The sequence below is a fragment of the Epinephelus moara genome, chromosome 24, assembly GCF_006386435.1.
Source record: "Epinephelus moara isolate mb chromosome 24, YSFRI_EMoa_1.0, whole genome shotgun sequence".
In the NCBI taxonomy this organism is placed as follows: domain Eukaryota; kingdom Metazoa; phylum Chordata; class Actinopteri; order Perciformes; family Serranidae; genus Epinephelus; species Epinephelus moara.
Genome location: NC_065529.1, coordinates 11,190,205 through 11,208,211, shown reverse-complemented (window position 1 = coordinate 11,208,211; position 18,007 = coordinate 11,190,205). Strand labels below are relative to the sequence as shown.

The 18,007-nt window shown below is 39.5% G+C and overlaps 1 protein-coding gene across 3 annotated transcripts in view; it reads left to right on the top strand.

Annotated features, from left to right (window-relative positions):
* nfasca (neurofascin homolog (chicken) a) overlaps positions 1-18,007 on the top strand; it is a 136,796-nt gene that overhangs the window by 97,960 nt on the left and 20,829 nt on the right. For 2 of the 3 annotated variants that reach the window (XM_050037639.1, XM_050037638.1), the window contains 2 exons: positions 12,668-12,796; positions 17,419-17,488. In XM_050037639.1, coding sequence (XP_049893596.1) covers positions 12,668-12,796; positions 17,419-17,488 — 199 coding nt within the window. Of the gene's footprint in view, positions 1-2,979; positions 3,211-3,901; positions 4,025-10,636; positions 10,787-12,667; positions 12,797-17,418; positions 17,489-18,007 lie in introns of all 3 variants that reach the window. The other variant, XM_050037640.1, reaches the window with a different exon arrangement.

Sequence of the window (18,007 nt, the reverse complement as noted above, 5' to 3'; positions counted from 1 at the left end):
GTGGCTTGAAGCTTTGGGCTGAACTGGTGTACCACACCGGGCTGTAATGGCTCCTGAACATGCTGACATTTCCATCATCCTGTCCTACTTTCTCTTTCCTTTGCACGGAGATTTGGGGGCATGCTTGGCATCCAGCCTGGTGATACAAGCATGCTGGCTGGGGTTTGGGGTTGTTGTGTGATGGAAATGTTTGGGGTGGGGGGCATCAGTAGTGGGACCCTTTACTGGCTGGAGATGACCTGAACTTCAAGGTACAGTAGGAGTGAACAATATTTAAAGTGAAAAGAAATGTGCTGATACAAAAAATGAGCAGGGCCTGACCCCCACAAGAGGGCACCAGAGGATCAGACCAGGGCTGGCTGAATTTTATTAGTAAAATTATAAGTTAAATCAGGTACGATCTAATCAAACAATGAGTCTAGAGTTTAATGGCAGCTTTCAGTACTTGGCACTCTTCCATGCTCTGTGTTACCTGCATAATTTTATTGGCTCTCAAAAAGTATTGGAGTCTGATACTCAGCCCACCCTGGCACACAACTGCTGCTACAACTGCTCTGACATTTCTAGCAAGCCCTCCAAATAGCTTACATGACAGAAATAGTGTAAAATAGATAAAGAGCATAGCCTGCAAGTGCTGGCTAAGTATAAAGAAAAAGAGACGACTGTATTTGTCACAAAGCAAATGAGTAATAGACTGCCATCAGAGTTTCTACTGTAATGGCAAACACTGGATAACACTGCATAAAATGTGTTGTATTTTCCCATCAGTGGTGTGTGTGTGTGATGGAGGTGTCGGCAAAGGGGTCCTGTAAATGTAATATATGAGATCCTCCTGGTCAGTGCTGCAGAGGAACACTACTTAAAGGGCAGCCCTGTCTCCTAGAAATAATGTTTAGATACAACTAATTTGTAACAGCAAAAAGGAAACGTGATGCCGAGTGAATCACGTTTTCTATAAACATAATGAGGAAATGTTGCTAATTAACATATCTGGCAAGTCACAAAAATGTTGATACTGAATGTATCAGTAAAGTGTTCACTGACAACATATCTCAGTTGTTTTCCACCAAAATAGTCAATCTTGCAATACAGTGTCCACTCGTAGTGATTACTGCATTATTTTTTTATTACCTTTGTTATTAACATTTAACTGAAATCACGGTATTTCCCCAACCTTAATAACCAAATTGCTTTTGTTGCCTAAACCTTCAGACAAGAGTCTTTGTCCCTACTTGTTTTTATTAAAATATTGCCACTATCATAATATTTCCCTAGTCTTAACCAAAGTGCCTTTGTTGCTTAAACTTAAGACAGGAGTCTGGACATGAACCCAAGGTTCTGGTGTCAAGGTTCTGCACTGCAGTGTGTTTGCCTGCCGTCCTCCCCAACCACCTTTTGGCAAAGCCTGTGCGATACATGAATGTAGTGTTTCGTTACCTAAAAGAAACATTGTCTCTGAACCTAATCCAGGCAGTGGTTACGTTGCCACAACAACATAATTTCTAGGATACAGGGTTATAAAGGGGCACTCTGGAAATGTAATTTACATAAAGTTGGGAGACTTGTGAGAGACAGATAAAATTAAAAAAAAAAAAAGAAAAGTCAAAATGGGAGCAGCAGCAGATGTTGAGATATCTTGCCTTTGAGTTCCCAGTACAGGATAAAAAGCTGCATCCTACATTTCCCATAATGCAACCAACAGTGTCATTTTTCTTACATGTTTTTTTTTTTTTTTCTAAAACTCTCTGTCCCCAGTTTTTGGTTTAAGTCCAAGCCAAGCTAACCCCCAGTTGTCATCATCATCACCGGGGTAACCCCAGATGACACCATCAGTTGTTGCTCTTTCAGATTTTACAAAGTTGAGTCCTTGAGTCAGTTCTCTGTGGCTCCTCTAGAGCCCTAACTAACACCCTCTTTACACCTCGCATTAAAATGTTTTTGGGTGATTGCAGTTGGATAGTGCTTGACCACATGAAAGTACAGGTGTAAATACTCCTAAAACACACTGAGGACAGATGCAATCCAATCAGTCAAACCACCTTCAAAGGTAGTTCGATTGAACACAAGTGTAAATGCAACTGCAAGTCAATCACTGTCTTCATAATCAGGTAGGCCTGTTTCATCCTCATCAACCTCGATCTGGCTCTGACATATAACAGGGAAAACTATGGACATGCAAAGATTTCTTTTAAGTATTTGTTATATTTTATGCCAATATTGTCTCTGAAAATGCAAACAATATCAAAATGTGCATCCAATGTAATTGTAATAAAATATATATAATTCTTATAATAGCTCTCAAGAGCAGGGGCAGGGGAAGGGCCCAATTTGACTGCGTTTGGTTGTTTGGTCTCAGTGTGGACACTGGAGACACATGTTAATACCAGGTGTAAATGCATTTGGGTTAAATCATGTCTACATACAATCTTGATACAGGATACTTTTTAATGCAAGGTGAAAAGGGGGTCTAACTCTCTTTGTGTAATTATTTCCATAGGCTGAGTAGTACCTCCCTTACTGAGTAAACAGACCTCTGTTGAATTTAACTAGTGGGGTGCCCCTTTAAATGCAACAGAAAAACTTTACAAAATAAAAGCAATTTTACCACTTTGACCTTCCCCAAATTACACCTAGTCATTTGCATCCCCTTCACGGACACCCAGTGTGACAGGCATGCTGTAATGTAAGCATCTGTCCTCTTGATGGCAGTGGAGTCTAAATCTGTGCAGGACAATGCTGAAGCATGTGTATCCATACAGAGATGAGGTGGACAGCACTCAAATGAACACTGTCATCACTTATTGACTTGTGATGACTCAGGCGCGTGATGTGTGCAGTGATGAGTGTGAGGAATTCCTGGTGTGTTTTAGCTCAGGGTGTCATTGACTCTTTCCTGTGTGTGTCACTGTGTGTCTACCTGTTTGATGTTCCTCCTGCCTTGTCTTTAACCCTTTGCTCTCTCCCACCTCCTCCTTGTAGTTGAGCTTACAGACCCCACCGTGGCTTCAGCTCTCACTCCTACTCCTCCTCCTCTCGCTCCTCTTCCTCCTACTACCATCGCTCCTACAACCATTAGTACCTCAACTTCTACCACTACTACAACTACGACTACTACTACTCCTTCTACCACCACCACCACAACTGAGGCGACCACTACCACCAAACCTCCCGAGCTGGTCACCACCAAGCGTATTGATCAGAATGTGTTGGGTACATGCTGTTGTCCCATTGTGGTTTTTACTGTCTTTCTAGTGTTTTAGTTTGCCATGAATGGCACTTCATGGATATCAAAAGACGATTGCCTTCTCCCACCTGACGAAACAGGAAACTACATCAGGGCTGCATTCCGATAAGCTGTGTTGTACCTGCTGTACAAAAAGTGGGGAATTACTTCAGAATATTGGGATGTAGCCATCAGCTATCCTCCTGGTCAGGAAGTGAGAATCCAAACTTTTTTTTTTTTTTTTTTTTTTTTTAAATTACATGGGTGTTGATAACTGTACAGCTCATGGAGAGAGTACCCTTCAACACTTTAAAGTGATGAAGGTTGCCTATTTGGATTGATGAGGATTGTGATACTGGCAGAGCTCACCATTTTAGTCCACTCTAAACCAAGAGTAAGCATTGCAACCAAGTGTTTCATGAACTGAAAAATCCTCTGGCAGTTTCTTGTGGGTGACTTTTCTGTCCATGAACATACTAAACTTACCTCTGGTTTTGAGCAGACTTTGATCTGGATCGATCCTGATCAAAACGATAATTCTTGTAGGTCAATTCCCTTAGTGCTAGCACCATACATAGGTCTAAATGGAGCCCTGTGTACGGTTGTTGTAACTGTGCAATCTCTGCCCCTTGCCCCTTAACCCTTAACCCTTTACCCCTGACCCCCCCTCTTGTGTAGTGGCCCCTGGGCGGGAGATCTGGAATCTGACGGTGGAGCATAACAGTAACTACGCTAACGTCAGCTGGAGACACAACTTCCCGGCCGGCAGCAGCGAGTTTGTGCTAGAGCTCACACTGGACAGTAAGAAACCAGACCAAGCCCACCTATCAAAATTAGATCTAAACTTGATTATTAAAGACTAAAACAGAATAGTGAGATAATATTAAGTAAAAAGAGCAGGTGTAGACAAAGTTATTTTTTGGTTATGGTTATAAATCCACAGAGTCATCACCAACTCTGCAGTTCACATTAGCTAAGCACCTTTTAACTGACTGTTTTGGTATTCAAGGGCCTCATTACAGAAACCTCTGTAAAAGCTTGAAATGCTATCCTTTGTCAGTTTAGGATGACATTAAGGATTTTGGTATTACCGAAACATTTTTTGTAACTGCATTTTATCCCAGCATAAGAATTCAGCCATTACAGAACCGTCCTAACCGAGGCATTTCCCAAGTTAGGAATCCTAAGGCCCAACCGAACACACCCCTTGCCCCTACCACTTTGCCCTTACCTCTCCATTTTGCACATTCATGTCTCAGGGTAGGTTGTCCCAGTTCTTGTTGGGATGGAGGGGTGGGGCAAAGTGTTAGGGCTATATGGCACTTCCAGATGAAGAGTTTTCAGGGGCACATGTCAAACCAAGTGTTATGAGAAATCATTGGTAAGATGGCTACGCGAGTACAACAACCATTGTTTATCTTAGTTTGATGTCATTCTAATGTATTATGGTCCGTTTTTGTATATACCAGCATCAGAAAAAAATTGCATGTATGCTGATGTCTCCGGTAGCTAACTAGCTAGCTAATGTGACATTGTTATTGCTAATTTGTGCATGACAGCCCCGCATTTTGGCATATGTCCATGTTGCATTCCCCTTGTTTGATGGCATATGATGCCTGAAATTTAACTTAAGTCCAGCAGCAAAATTGTTGTTCTTGTTAGTGTTTGTCTAATATCAGAGCACACCAGTAGGGTAGGAGCACAATTTGCTAATGTTAGCCTACAGAGCACAGATATTTGCCTGGTAATGAAGGTCATTTTTGATTGATTGATAGTGTAAACTTAAGTTGTGAACGAATTGCAAGCGTCCTGACAACCGCAAAAGGCTGCCTGTAGCCCACTCAAAAGAAATCAACACAGCAGAAGACAGCATACTTGCAATGCCCATCTGGCAACACCTTTGTTTACATAAATACCTGCCTACCGATGCTTATCAGGGTTATAGACGAATTCGGCGAGCGATTTGTGTATGCCGCCATCTCGCGGCGGCGCCATTGCTGCGGTGACATGTGTCAGTCATCAATTCATTATGCTGTCATTGTGAACTGACTCTCTACAGTGACAGCATCATGAAATGCTGGATTGATGATGTTAGACAGTGGCCTCTGGTAACTGATGAAGGTATCTTAAATGAGCACCGATATTAATTTAGAAATTAATCATTTGTTTGAGCGATAAGCAGGAAAGATTAGAGTAATAGGGAGATAACAGACTGTATCATTAAACACTGTGTAATATAACGTTAGCATACGTTACGTGTGCTGACGTTAGCAAGCTAGCAGCGTGACATTTAATCATTATGGACAGGCTACGTGACTAAAAACAACAACAACAACAACATGTGTTTGTGTTTTGTTTTAGGTATTCAAGAATATTTTATTGATCGCCTGGCCTCTGATGACCAAAAAAAAAATTAGGCTACAGGTCTCTGATTGAGGGTCAAAATAACCTGAACCCGGATGGGTCGGGCAAATTTTACACCGCCTTTTAGACGACCATGACATCATATTGAAGGCGATCAATATTGATTGCCTTCAATATGATGTGATGGTCACGTAGCCTGTCCATAATGGCGGCGCTGCAAGATGGCGGCATACACAAGTGGCTCGCCGAATTCGTCTATAAAGAGTTGTCCCTTTTGTAGTTTTCTACCACTACCTCTTGTAACTCTGTTCCGAGGGGCAAGGTGGCACTTGAAAATAGCATGCAAGGCTAAGTATATGAAATGGGATTGACCCATCCTAAATTCATGATAACTGTCAAAAACTACAATTAACTACAAAAATGAGAGCAGCACTTTTGTTAGGTCTGTATAGCAATGACAACAAAGATAGGGAACACCACAAATAACAAAATATAATAACTGACAGGCTACTCAAGCCCTATGACTAGACTTTAAAATTCTTCGATCATATAAGGATATATTTTGACTGTCAAGACTATTAATATTGAATTTGATCAAAGTGCTATGTCTGGCTCTGGAGTGACTTCTCATAGAATAGCTAGAATTGAGTACCCATAATTTTTGGTCCATGATAGCAGGCTGGCTAGCTGGTGACAAGTAAGAGCTGTTGTTATTATAGCTTCTCCATCTCAATTAGCCTACTGGTGCATTCTACTCAAAGATACAGGCAGTGTCGAATAGATTCTAAACATAGATACAGGCATGACAGGAAGAGTGCCGACTGAAGAACTGACTTAACAGTTACAGTTACAGGATTTCTTAAATTAAGATAGAAGATAAAAGGTAGGAGGTCTGAGATTGGATTGGACGCAGTCAAGAGTTTAGGAATTGCTTCTGTAATAGGAAGATAGGAGTTTTACCTTTGAAACTTAAGACAGGACAAGCAGTCAGCATATTTTTCTGTAATGAGGCCCCAGGCCCACGAGTTTACTGTCTGGTTTAGTCTCGCAGCCTCAGCAGCATTGAGGCAAGTATTTGCTACACAAGTATCAACTTTATAAGGCCACAATTTGCAATACGTGAGTGAGATTTTTATGTTGTCATGGACTTTTGCCCCCAAGTGGAAAATAAAACCCAACCTGATTAATGCAACTTTAAAAGAGCTGATATTGTATATATTTTTTTTACATTTAGCGACTTTTAAAAAGTACTGTGTTTGACAAAGACAAGACAAAGATATGTTTTATCGTTTTCTTAGCTTGCCAAAGGTGTTCAGTGCTGAGGATTAGAGAAATGACTGGATGTGAAAGACATTGTAATCAACAAAAGCACTCAAGCCCACTCTCTTAAATCGCACTGTGTGAATACTGTTCAGCTCATCCTTATTCATAGAAATCCCTATTAGATGGAAATATAATTTTCTGGCCAAACTATGTTTTCCCTGCACGTCTAAATGAAATTTAGTGCTGTAAGCAGCAGAATTTTCATTACAGTGACAAGCCCGGATCATTAGAAAAATAAAGAATGATTCATTAGACTTCTCACTAAATAATTAATGCTTTATTATTTTAGCGCAGAATCAAGTTACACCTCAATGACAAGACAAGCAAGTAATGAGGCAAGAGCATAGAAGAAGGGAAAGGAAACATGAGGATATGAGTAAAAGTTTTTCAATAAAATGTTTGCTGTCACAGCTCAAAAGCAGAAAAAAATACAGTATATCTCTCACCAGAGATAACCTTTAACTGCAGCAGCAGCAGCAGCAGCAGCAGCAGCAGCAGCAGCAGCAGCAGCTCTGTTGGCCTGTTGTCACCCTTTTTATTGAAGGAAGTGATATGTGCACCTAAAGGCTGATGTCTCAATTTGGACTCTAAGAAGGGGAAAAAAGCAGAAGGTGCAGCACAACACAGTCTGTGTTTCTGTGTTTCCTCCTCTCTTGCTCTCTTTCTATTTCTCTCTGGTCTTTATATGATGGAAAATGTTGACTGTCATCATGTCACTACTAACTCTCTGTACAGTGCAACATCACGATGGTTTCTTTTCAACACGCTGCCTGGCTTTGAGTGCCTCTTGTTGGACCTGCACTGTGAATGGGCTGTTTGGCTTGCTTTGTGTGAAGTGCTGTTTGAATGTGTCACTTTTTGGGCCATCCATGCTTCCATAATCACTTGCTTTTGCTTTGGATTGTGTGGTAAGCTCTTTTAAAGTCTGCCTTTTTAAAACACATCATCCCTCCTTCTCTGGAATCTCAGAGCTGGTTGAGATTGGATAGTCCAGCATGTATAGGCTCTCGCGTTTTGCTGTCTACCAATTCACCAGTCTGTGATCTTCAATCAAGAACAGAAAGAAGGGAGGATGTATTTTTCATGTACCAGGGCAGTGGCTTTAATTCTTAATGATGTCTGAATGTGAATAGAAAGAAAAAGGGAGAGAGGGAGGGAGGAGAGGGGGGAGATGAGACTGATCTAATGGGTTTTGTCCCTCCCATCCATCTCCTGTTCTCCAAGGTCAAATCTGAAAGCTTTGACTCTAAGCCAAGAGTGGCAGGGAGCCCCTGACACTCTCCCACCTCCCATCATCCTCCACTTCTCCTCCTGACTGTGATTCAGCAGTGTCTACATTTCTGTCAGATTTAGGTGAAGGATGATGTTTTGGTGGCATAAGAGAAGAAAGCTGGGAGCGCTTGTCATGAAAAAGGAAGTGAGAGATCTTGCAAAAGGAAAGAAAATTGGAATAAATTTCAGGTTGTGGGCATTAGTGCTGTGATTTGTACATGTTACACACCTGCATATTTATATTCCAACCTGTTTTCACAAAATTCTTGTGAAGTGAGTCGATATTTTGCTTTACAAAGTAAAGGTGAGAACTGCTTGAATTTAATCCCAAGTGTAACCAAAGTTGTTTGACTTTCCCAAACTATGCTATTAGGCAGTCTTTTCACATGATGAACAAATGCACAGCTGAAATACATTGTAACATGTGGTTTATGTTGGGAAACGGTCACTGTTAGGTTTTGGCAACAAAACTACTAGGTTAGGTTTAGAAAAAAATATCATATTTTGGGCTAGAATAAGTTTGTTTGTTACACAACAATAGCATAACATGATGTAAATCTGTCACGTGAGTGACATCAGTACATGATGACTGTACGTAAGTGACATAATAACAATTATAATGATAATAAACTTTATTTATATAGCACATTTCATACAATAAATGCAGCACAGAGTGCTTTAAAATAAGAGCATTATAAGCACTAGTGCCTCATGAAAAAAACATAATGAACTTAAAACAGACTTAAAACAAAAAAAATCACAAGATGAAATAAATCATAAAGAGTCATAAATCATTACATCATAAAATCATAGTATTGTAAAGCTATAAATCATAAACTCAAGTAAGATACAACATTTTAAAAGAATTTCAAAAGAATTGCAGCAGCATAAAGCGTAAAAAGAAAGATTTTTAGACCTGTATCAGGAAAGTCAGGGCCAGGTAAAAGCTAAGTTATGTACTTAATGTAGGCTATGTCAGATATGTAACAAACATACGTATCTTAACCCTCACCATGATCTTTTCTTTAACCCAACCAAACAGTTTTGTTGCCTAAACCTAACTGTTACCATTTAACAACGTCAATCTTATGTTTAAAACAAGTTAGCAACCTCCAGCTCCACCCTCTCATCCAAATATGGTCAACTCTGGCTTCAAAAAACCAAGATGGTGATGCCAAAAATGCCGTACTCGAGGAGTCAAAATAGGAGTCCACAAACCAAAGTGTTACATCACTGTGGCTACGTCTGTTGTTTACACAGTCCATGGTCTAAAACTATGACCATTAATGGTCATATGTGTTGTGTTCTGCCAGTGCAGGGGCACTAATTTAGGAAATGCTCCAGGGGGTTGTATTAGAGGGTAGAAACAATCAGTCAGTGTGGTCCTATGGGTTGAAGAACTTAAGCAGATTGTAGATTGTCACATCAAAGACAAGTGCTACGTATCAATAGCTTGATCTGCCACAGCAATATAGTAACATGAGATTAATCAAGTGAAATTCTAAGCTCTGAAATTATATGTAATTTCTAGGAGCAGCAATAAAAAGATATTTGAATTATTTTTGCATTCAGCTAAAACATAAAGATTGCTACGTGTATTTAAGAAGTATGTAGAAAGTACTGGCATGTCTTCTCTTTTGTCTACATTAGGCGTTTTGTTTGGCTGGTTTTAAGGTCTTATGGTTTTATTGGTTGTTATTATTAATAGCATGGCTTTGGAATGAGTTCTGTTGGATGATGTACGTCAACCTTGTGAATTGGTTGATAGCATGGTGCATGATGTCACCACCTTGTGCTGCCCTCTCCTCTCACTGCAACCTCAGAGTCATGCTCATAGCTTGGCCATGACCGACATGTCTTTCCACAGGAAAGATTCAGGTTGTTGTTGCAGTTTATTTGTTTGTTTGTTTTATTTCGACATCATGGAGATAAGTGTGGGCCTGTGAATAATTGAGACAAACAATGCTTTGCCACCATTGACTCCAATGTTACCCTAGAACAAAGAAAGTTCTGTGATTCAATTCTGTCAGGTAGAAACATGATGCACAGTGGCCTTTCACGGGGCAGTATAGTTTTTATAGTTGTTTTCTCCTCCACTCCCCAATTTTCAGATGAGTTTTCTTTGAAGAATTATGCCCTTTGAAAAGGAAAAGCTTCTTCTGTTATAGCTACAAAAGAAGAAAATGGACCAAATTTTGTCAGCTGGACTGAGTTTCAAAGAGTTGCACCTCTGTATATGTGTCTGTACTGTAAAGAGGTGAATGAATCTTGATGATGGGTTTGGGCATTGCATTGTTATCAGTCTCAATTCGCTTCAGTAACCCCACCCTCACTCAGAGAGAACAGTCTCCCTGCGAAGCATCGTGATGCCGTGACCTTTGCTAGTAAGCCATTATTGTGGAACAAAGGCCACACCCCCTGGAATGTGATTGGCCCCTTTCTTGTTTCTTCAAGGCGACAAGTCGGTGAGAAATGTAACGGTGAAACAACAGCCCCCCATTAAAGTGGCGGATCTGATCGCAGGCGCCACGTACCATCTGAGGGTTTACTCACATGAGCTCAACAGCGTCAGCAGCAAACCTGTCACCTTTAAGACCAAAGCAGGTGAGACCCCACCTGGCCAGGTGGAACCAGGGTTCCAGCCAGGTGGGCTACTCTGGGTGCGAGTCTGTCAGTAGTGGTATCTACAGTAACTCAGTCAAAGCTGGGTGAGTTGTCTGGTTTGTTTTTTGATTCCATGCATGTTCTCCCAAAGGTAAACTCAGTTCAGTCAGAATAAGATATTTCACTCCTCTAGATCTGGGTGTCATCAAACCTCAATGGGATTGTCTTTATCAATTGTTTTTCATTTTTGTGTGGATGTTAAAGTTGCATTTCTGTGAGATGGAAATTTGTGAATCACCTTACTTCCTGTGACTTCTCTTCCAACAAGTGATGGTTCAGAGATTGTTGACAACCGTACCTCTAGGTTCTCCTTTGATTGTTTTTGCATGGACATAAAGTATATTAATAGGTATAAACTGCAGTGCAGCTTCAGATCTTCATGATCTTGAGACATACTCTGGTGATTTTGATGGACAACTGCTCTGCATTCCGCAACTGTATTCAAATATTTATTCTAATTCACTGCTCATATCTATAATATTCAGAGCAGGGTTCCCACACTGTCCTAAACATCAAATTCAAGGACTTTTTAAGAACATTCTAGGCTCAATTGCATCAATTTTGAGAACCTAAATTTGAGACATGGATTAAGGTAAATTACTGTTATAATACTAATATTTTTTATAGTGAGAAGTAGCAGGCTTTAGTTAATGGAGAGAAGCTTGAATGTGCAGCCTAGTCGCCAGAGGAAAATGTCGGCATTGTATGTGTCTGTAGACCAAAGATATGTTACTCTGGTACTTTTTTTTGTGGTTCATATCAACTTTTTTAGAGTGACGTAATATATGAGCTGACTTTGTCATCTGGAAGTATAGGGGATGGTGGATGGCAAGACATCCAGGCGAGACCAACAAAACAACCAAACCGAAAAAACTGCTCCAGTAGCTTTTTAGTCACCAAACATAGGTGTTTTTTTAGATACCAGTCACTGTGTTTCCACTAGTAACAGTGCCATGAAAAGTGGTTGTTTTTTACAAACACAGTGCTGCTTTTCCAGCCGGGATCATGCTCCCAAAAGCAGGTATTTTAAGACAGAACATAATGTCTACTTAATCATAGCCAAGTAGATTTTGTGCTTAAACCTAACCACACATTCACCTCAGTGTTGTTAAAACGTAAAGTAATGACATGTATCAATGTATCAGCTACACAAGAAGTAGAAATGGAATGTATAAATGGTTTGCAGAAATGTACAATGCCAAGATTTATTCTGCTGATCAGGTTTGAATGTGTGAATGCTTGATATGTTACAGTGATGGCAGACAATATCAAAATAACTTAAATTCCTATTCTTGCACAAAATGTAAGCACCTTCAATGACCCATGTCAATGTATCTCTATTTTCATAATCTTTCAATACATTTTCCCCTCAAATTCACAAACTTTCAAGGATTTCAAAGACCCATGGGAACTCTGATAGAGGTAGAATTTCTGGCAGCTGTCAAAGAATGTGTGTCCTTTGAGGCTGTTCTGAAATCTGTCTGGCTGTATTGGAAGGAACAATCATTGTCAAACCACAAACCCTGATATCCCACTCTTTTCTGATTCAGATTCACAGTCTGTGTAATGGGAGAGAAGACAAACATCTTATTGTTACAGATGGGATCCTTTGTACAACATCATCCTGTGTGTGAGCTTAGGGGCAAATAATGAGATGTTGGTTCTGAGTTGTTGATGTGCTGAGCGCTCCGAGATGAGAACAGATTGTCTGATGTGTTAGCACTGACTTATTGTCGTCCAGAAAAGCACTCACTGTGTTTCCACTTTTCTCTCTCTCCTCTTCTGTGCAACCCTGTGTGTGTGTTCTGTGTATGTCTCCAGCCTACATAGACCAGGTAGACATTGCCACTCAAGGCTGGTTCATTGGCTTGATGTGCGCCATTGCCCTCATCATACTGATCCTCCTCATCGTCTGCTTCATCAAGAGGAGTCGTGGGGGCAAATACCCAGGTAAGACCTGACACTAAGGCTTTGATACCCATTAGAGGAACAATATTAGCCCCATGGAGCTGTCCGACAAAGGTTGATAGGATGGATTGGACCTACATCAGTAGAGTAGCAAAGAAGGTGAGGCTACTGGTTCTTGGAATATTTTTCACTTTGGGATATCAAAAGCATCTAAATAGTAGTGTTCTAGCATAGACAGACTGCATTGCCACTGAGGTGAGTGCACAAACATCCCATTGTATTCACTGAGTTGTTCTTAAATTATTGCAGAAACAGTCAATTGATCAATTTACTGATTTCATTAGAAAAAATCCTCAGTGCTCAATCTCTAACTTCTGTCTGCCATTACCAACTGGATTTTGAATTCTCTATTTGAATGGTTATTACTGAACTCAGTAGTTTACTCTGAAGTGGTTATAAAACAGAGATGTCACACATTTGAACCATCAGCATTTTAGTAGCAATGTATGAAGTAGGCAGTCTTGTATGGAACCCTTAAGAGCAACTAAGAAAAAAAAATTGTGGTGATCCATTGTCTGAGTGTAATCTGTATTGTTTTACTGTAACAATAGTCACGGTAACAAGGATGCTTCAGTCCTTACGAGTGGGAACTTTTACCAATAATGAAAAAAAAAACTTAATGAGAGGGGCATTTTTGACACTATCTACGGAAATAGAATAATTTTGCACATCTAATGATAGCAATACACAGCAGAAAAAGCACTTTGGATACATTTTAATTTTTTTCAAAATTAATATTGCTATTATTCATATTATGTACAGTATAAGATATAATATATGTACCTTGTATTTAGAGTGCATGGTGAAATGAAAACACACTTGGAAGAAAACATAAATGCTTATAGTCCCAGCATGGGATTGAGATGCACCCAAGCCTCTCATGGCTGATATGAGTATTACAACAACAAATATAACAAAAATAAACCTGACAAAAAAACAAAACAAAACAAAAGTCACCTGGCACAGGATGTGAGTATGGTATCAGAAAGCGGTTGGACTCTTACTTCGCACAGACTTTAAATTTTACTTGGAATAAATTGGGTTGACAATATTTTAAATGTCTAACAGTGTTTGAATTTCCCGTTAACTGGATGTTAACACTATGATGTATTGCAGACAAACTTTGAGGATGCTGGTCTTTGGTTACTTAACAAACGTAACTTAAAACTTAAAAAAATATCAACGTCATCTGTCATCAGCATTCTACGTCAAAATGACGTAAGCACGAGATGCTGTCCTGACATTAAATTTGGTCACTCAGTGTCACAACCTCACTTCAAACAAATACTAACGTCTGACAAGGTTTGTCATCAGCTGGGAGGAAAGGAAAAAAAAAAGGTTAGACTTAGAGTTTGGATCACCAGAATGTTTTTTCTCACTTGCATTTGTTTAGTTACTGATAGAAGTTGTGAAAGTTCATGAACTATGTAGAAACTTTAATGAGCTAGGTGTGTTAGTTCTGATTAAATATTTCTATTTTAGTACTTGCTCTTTTTTTTAACTGTGAAAAACAACAGAGCAATATTTCAAGTATCAGCACCTGTTTTAATCAGCTGACACAGGACAATAAAAACCACAAGTCATTACAGAACTTAAAAAAAAAGCAACTGGCTGTTATGTACCAGCTAAAGATGCATTTACATGACAAATGGTAGGGTTTAATTGGTATAGTATGGATAATGAAGTTTTTATGGGCATGAGTGCCGTCCGAGTAAAATATGATGATCCTCATTTGTGTAGCTGAACAGTTATGATACTGTTGTGATTAAACATGATCTGAAGCTCAATTCTAAGGCTGTTCTGTAAATAGTAAATAAGAAACTTCTGATCAACACATATCAATTTCAGGCTTAATAACGTCTGATTACTCACTTCTGATTTAAACTCTGCCCATTCCTAGTATGGATACAGATACAGATCATTTAGTTGGTTGACCATATACAGATAATGGTGTAGCCGCTCATCCCTATAGGATGTTTGACAGATCAAAGTGTAACAGTGTGCATTTGTGGATTTATTTTATCTTAAAACTCCAATCAATCTAAATATTACTCCTTAAAGAACACTGCAGTGCACTTAAAGAGACAAAACTAAATTATCCTTGTTCAGAAAAATATTTTAAAAGTTTTTGGGCAGTATTAATGCTGATCTACAGTATGTGATAATTCAATGGTTTGGAAAAACAGAAGTTGGAGTCATTTTAATCTTTTGCAGTTTTTATAACATCTAGGTGGTGGTTGCGTGACTGGTTTCGCAAAATATCTAGGTAGGTGCTGAAGTGTGACACTGTGAAAGTTAAGAACTAACACCCAGTAATGAGCTGCATCAAATAAGGATTATAACAAAAAAGGTGATAGACAGGAAAAGACTAATGAGAGAAGTTCACACATACACACATAAAGCGTGTTTTCAGTACTGACTGGAGCCCTTACACACCTTACAAACCCAACCCAATGTTTTATAACTGCTACTAAAACAGGCTTGTAAGTATCTTATGAAGCACACTGTGTTCCTAATGCATACTTCAGTATACATGGACTACTGGGGCAGCAGCTCAGAAAACAGTAAAAAAAACCAGTCATGAATTAATGACCCAGTCACCAGAAAAAATGTTGGCATTGTATGTTTCTGCAAACTCACGGATATTTTTTATTTGTGTGTTTGTTTTTATGTAGCAGATACAACAAACAAATTATTTTGGTCACCCGGTTTTGGGGGCACAATCCCCGCTGAGATGCAGCATGTCTCTGTAAAAAACAAATGCAGACCATAGACATGAGTCATTGATAATGCTTGAATAGTTTTTTTTTTCTTGATCTTGTCTGCCATTACAGCTCACATAAAGTGTTCACACATTCCACCCCAGTTGGCAGAAAAAAAATTTGACATCACATTTGTACATTATTAGCAGATACTGTACGTTAGAACTTTCCATTTCTTTATGGCCCCTTTTACACAGAGATTGACTTATAGGGCCGTTATGAAGTCCCTTCTTCATGCCACTTATACATTTTTACACAGCACCAACAGTGTGTGTGTGATTTCAGACAGCATGCTGGCATCGCGGAATCAAAAGAGGTGTGACGGGTGTGACATGTAACACAACAGTAGCCATGTTTCCATCAGCCTGTTCAGATGCGCATCTAGAAGTATTGCATCGGAAAATTATGATGGAAACGCCAAAATTCGAATTAAAATCCCCTGATTCGTACAAACTAAAATACGCTCGATTTAGCCGGGTTTTGGTTAATTCGAAAAAATGTTGATTCGCAAAACGGGGGATGGAAACAGTTATGTTCGAATTAAGTCTGACGTAGCGCACCTCTCTCCATGGTGATATCCACACTCATGGTCGGGAAGGCGGTAATACATTTACAAGCTGGTTGCCAACCGCCAGAAAACGTAGAAGAAGAAGAATGCGAGACTTTTTTTGTTTCCGGTTCTGCGGAAAACTTGCGCAAGTTTTCACATGCATAACACATCGTCAGACAACACCTGCGCCACCCATGATCCCGTCCTGCTTTCTGTCCCGTTTATACAAACACCGTGTCAGTGGTGTTACTACCTCTGTTCACAGCTCAGAGGCAAGACAAATCTGTCCCACCATTTAGCAATCGTACCTTTCATACAGAATGGCTAGGCGGCATAACAGCATGAAATTCCCACCTTGAAGGGGCAGTGTTAAAGGTGCTTTCAACAATGCCATGGTTAACATGTTGGACACAAAAAACACTTGGCAATGGACAGGAAGAGATCATGTTTTGTTTTAAAATACCCACTTTTTGGGGGCACAATCATGGCTTGAAAAGCAGGGATGTCTTGGTGAAAAACAACTGCTGCTTATGGCACTATACCCAATGGGAAAAACAGTCACTAAAACACCTCATTGTCTGTTGGCTAAAAAGTCCTTGGGAGATGCAGCGGTGACCTGCTCAAACACAACCGGTTTTGTTGTTTGTTGGTTTCTAACAGTAGTCTGCAGTGGTCTGTAACTTGGCAGGCGTCTCTCCCAGGTGATACGTCATCCACCTTCGCCTCCACTTCCAAATGACAAAGTCGACTTATATATCATGTCACTTTAGAAATGTTATTTTAATGCATGTAAAACATACAAGTGGAGCATATTTGTGGTTTGCAGAAATGTACAATGCCAACATTTTCTTCTGGTGACTGAGCTGGAATTAATGGAAATATATGTTTACACTGTATTTTATTTTATTTATTTATTTTTTTAAATTTAAATGGCAGCAATTCAATTAATGTCTTTCAGCAAGCGTATCATTTTCTGTTTGTGCAAACATGGTGGGGTACATTCATTTCTTGTGTACAGTCCACATTTGTTTCATTCACAGTATCAGTTTAAATGATGTGTACAATATGAGAAAGTAGGTATGTAATCGGGACACAGTGTTTGTTAACGGTTTAATAACTGATGGCTGAGGACTAAATATGTGGAACTTAATGAGTGGATGAAGACTAACAGAGGAGACTAACTCCAGGAACCCCTCAACATGTGGATGGTTTTGTTTATTAAATCTAACCATAGCATCAGTTCAGCTCTCAGCAAAATACTGAAAATGTTACCTTTGTTCTTCTCTCCTCAGTCCGTGACAAAAAAGATCTCCCCTTGGACCCAGTAGATCAGAAAGACCAGGATGGATCCTTTGACTACCAGTAAGTATATACCACGGTCTGAATGACATGTGCACCACCCACATCAGTGACTAGCTTTGTTAGAACACTGACCTTTGAAAGATAATTTGAGCACTTTTAGTGGTTGAGGGACTTTGTGGGAAGTGGATTAGGCTGTATAACTGTGAAGTTGTATTGTCACGTCTCATCTTGTATATAATATGGAGACTGTGGTGTTAGGTGCTGTAACAGAGAATATGAGAAACAGCTGTAGTACAGGACATGATGAACTTGTTAAAGCGGTGTTTTTTATGGAGTTTACTGAAAAAGATGAGTTAAAAGTTACAAAGCTCAGCTGACTTTGATATTTAAAGAATCACTATGGCAGTGAGCAGGAAATAATCCCTTAAAATATTATTTTATTTTTTTATTTATTGTTTATTTGATGTGGACATCACAGTTACATTGGACAGACCAGATGCATTGTTTGAGTGTTTTAGCACACGTGCTAATTCGCAACACTTGTCCACAGGAGGCTTTTGAAATGATAAAAATGATAAA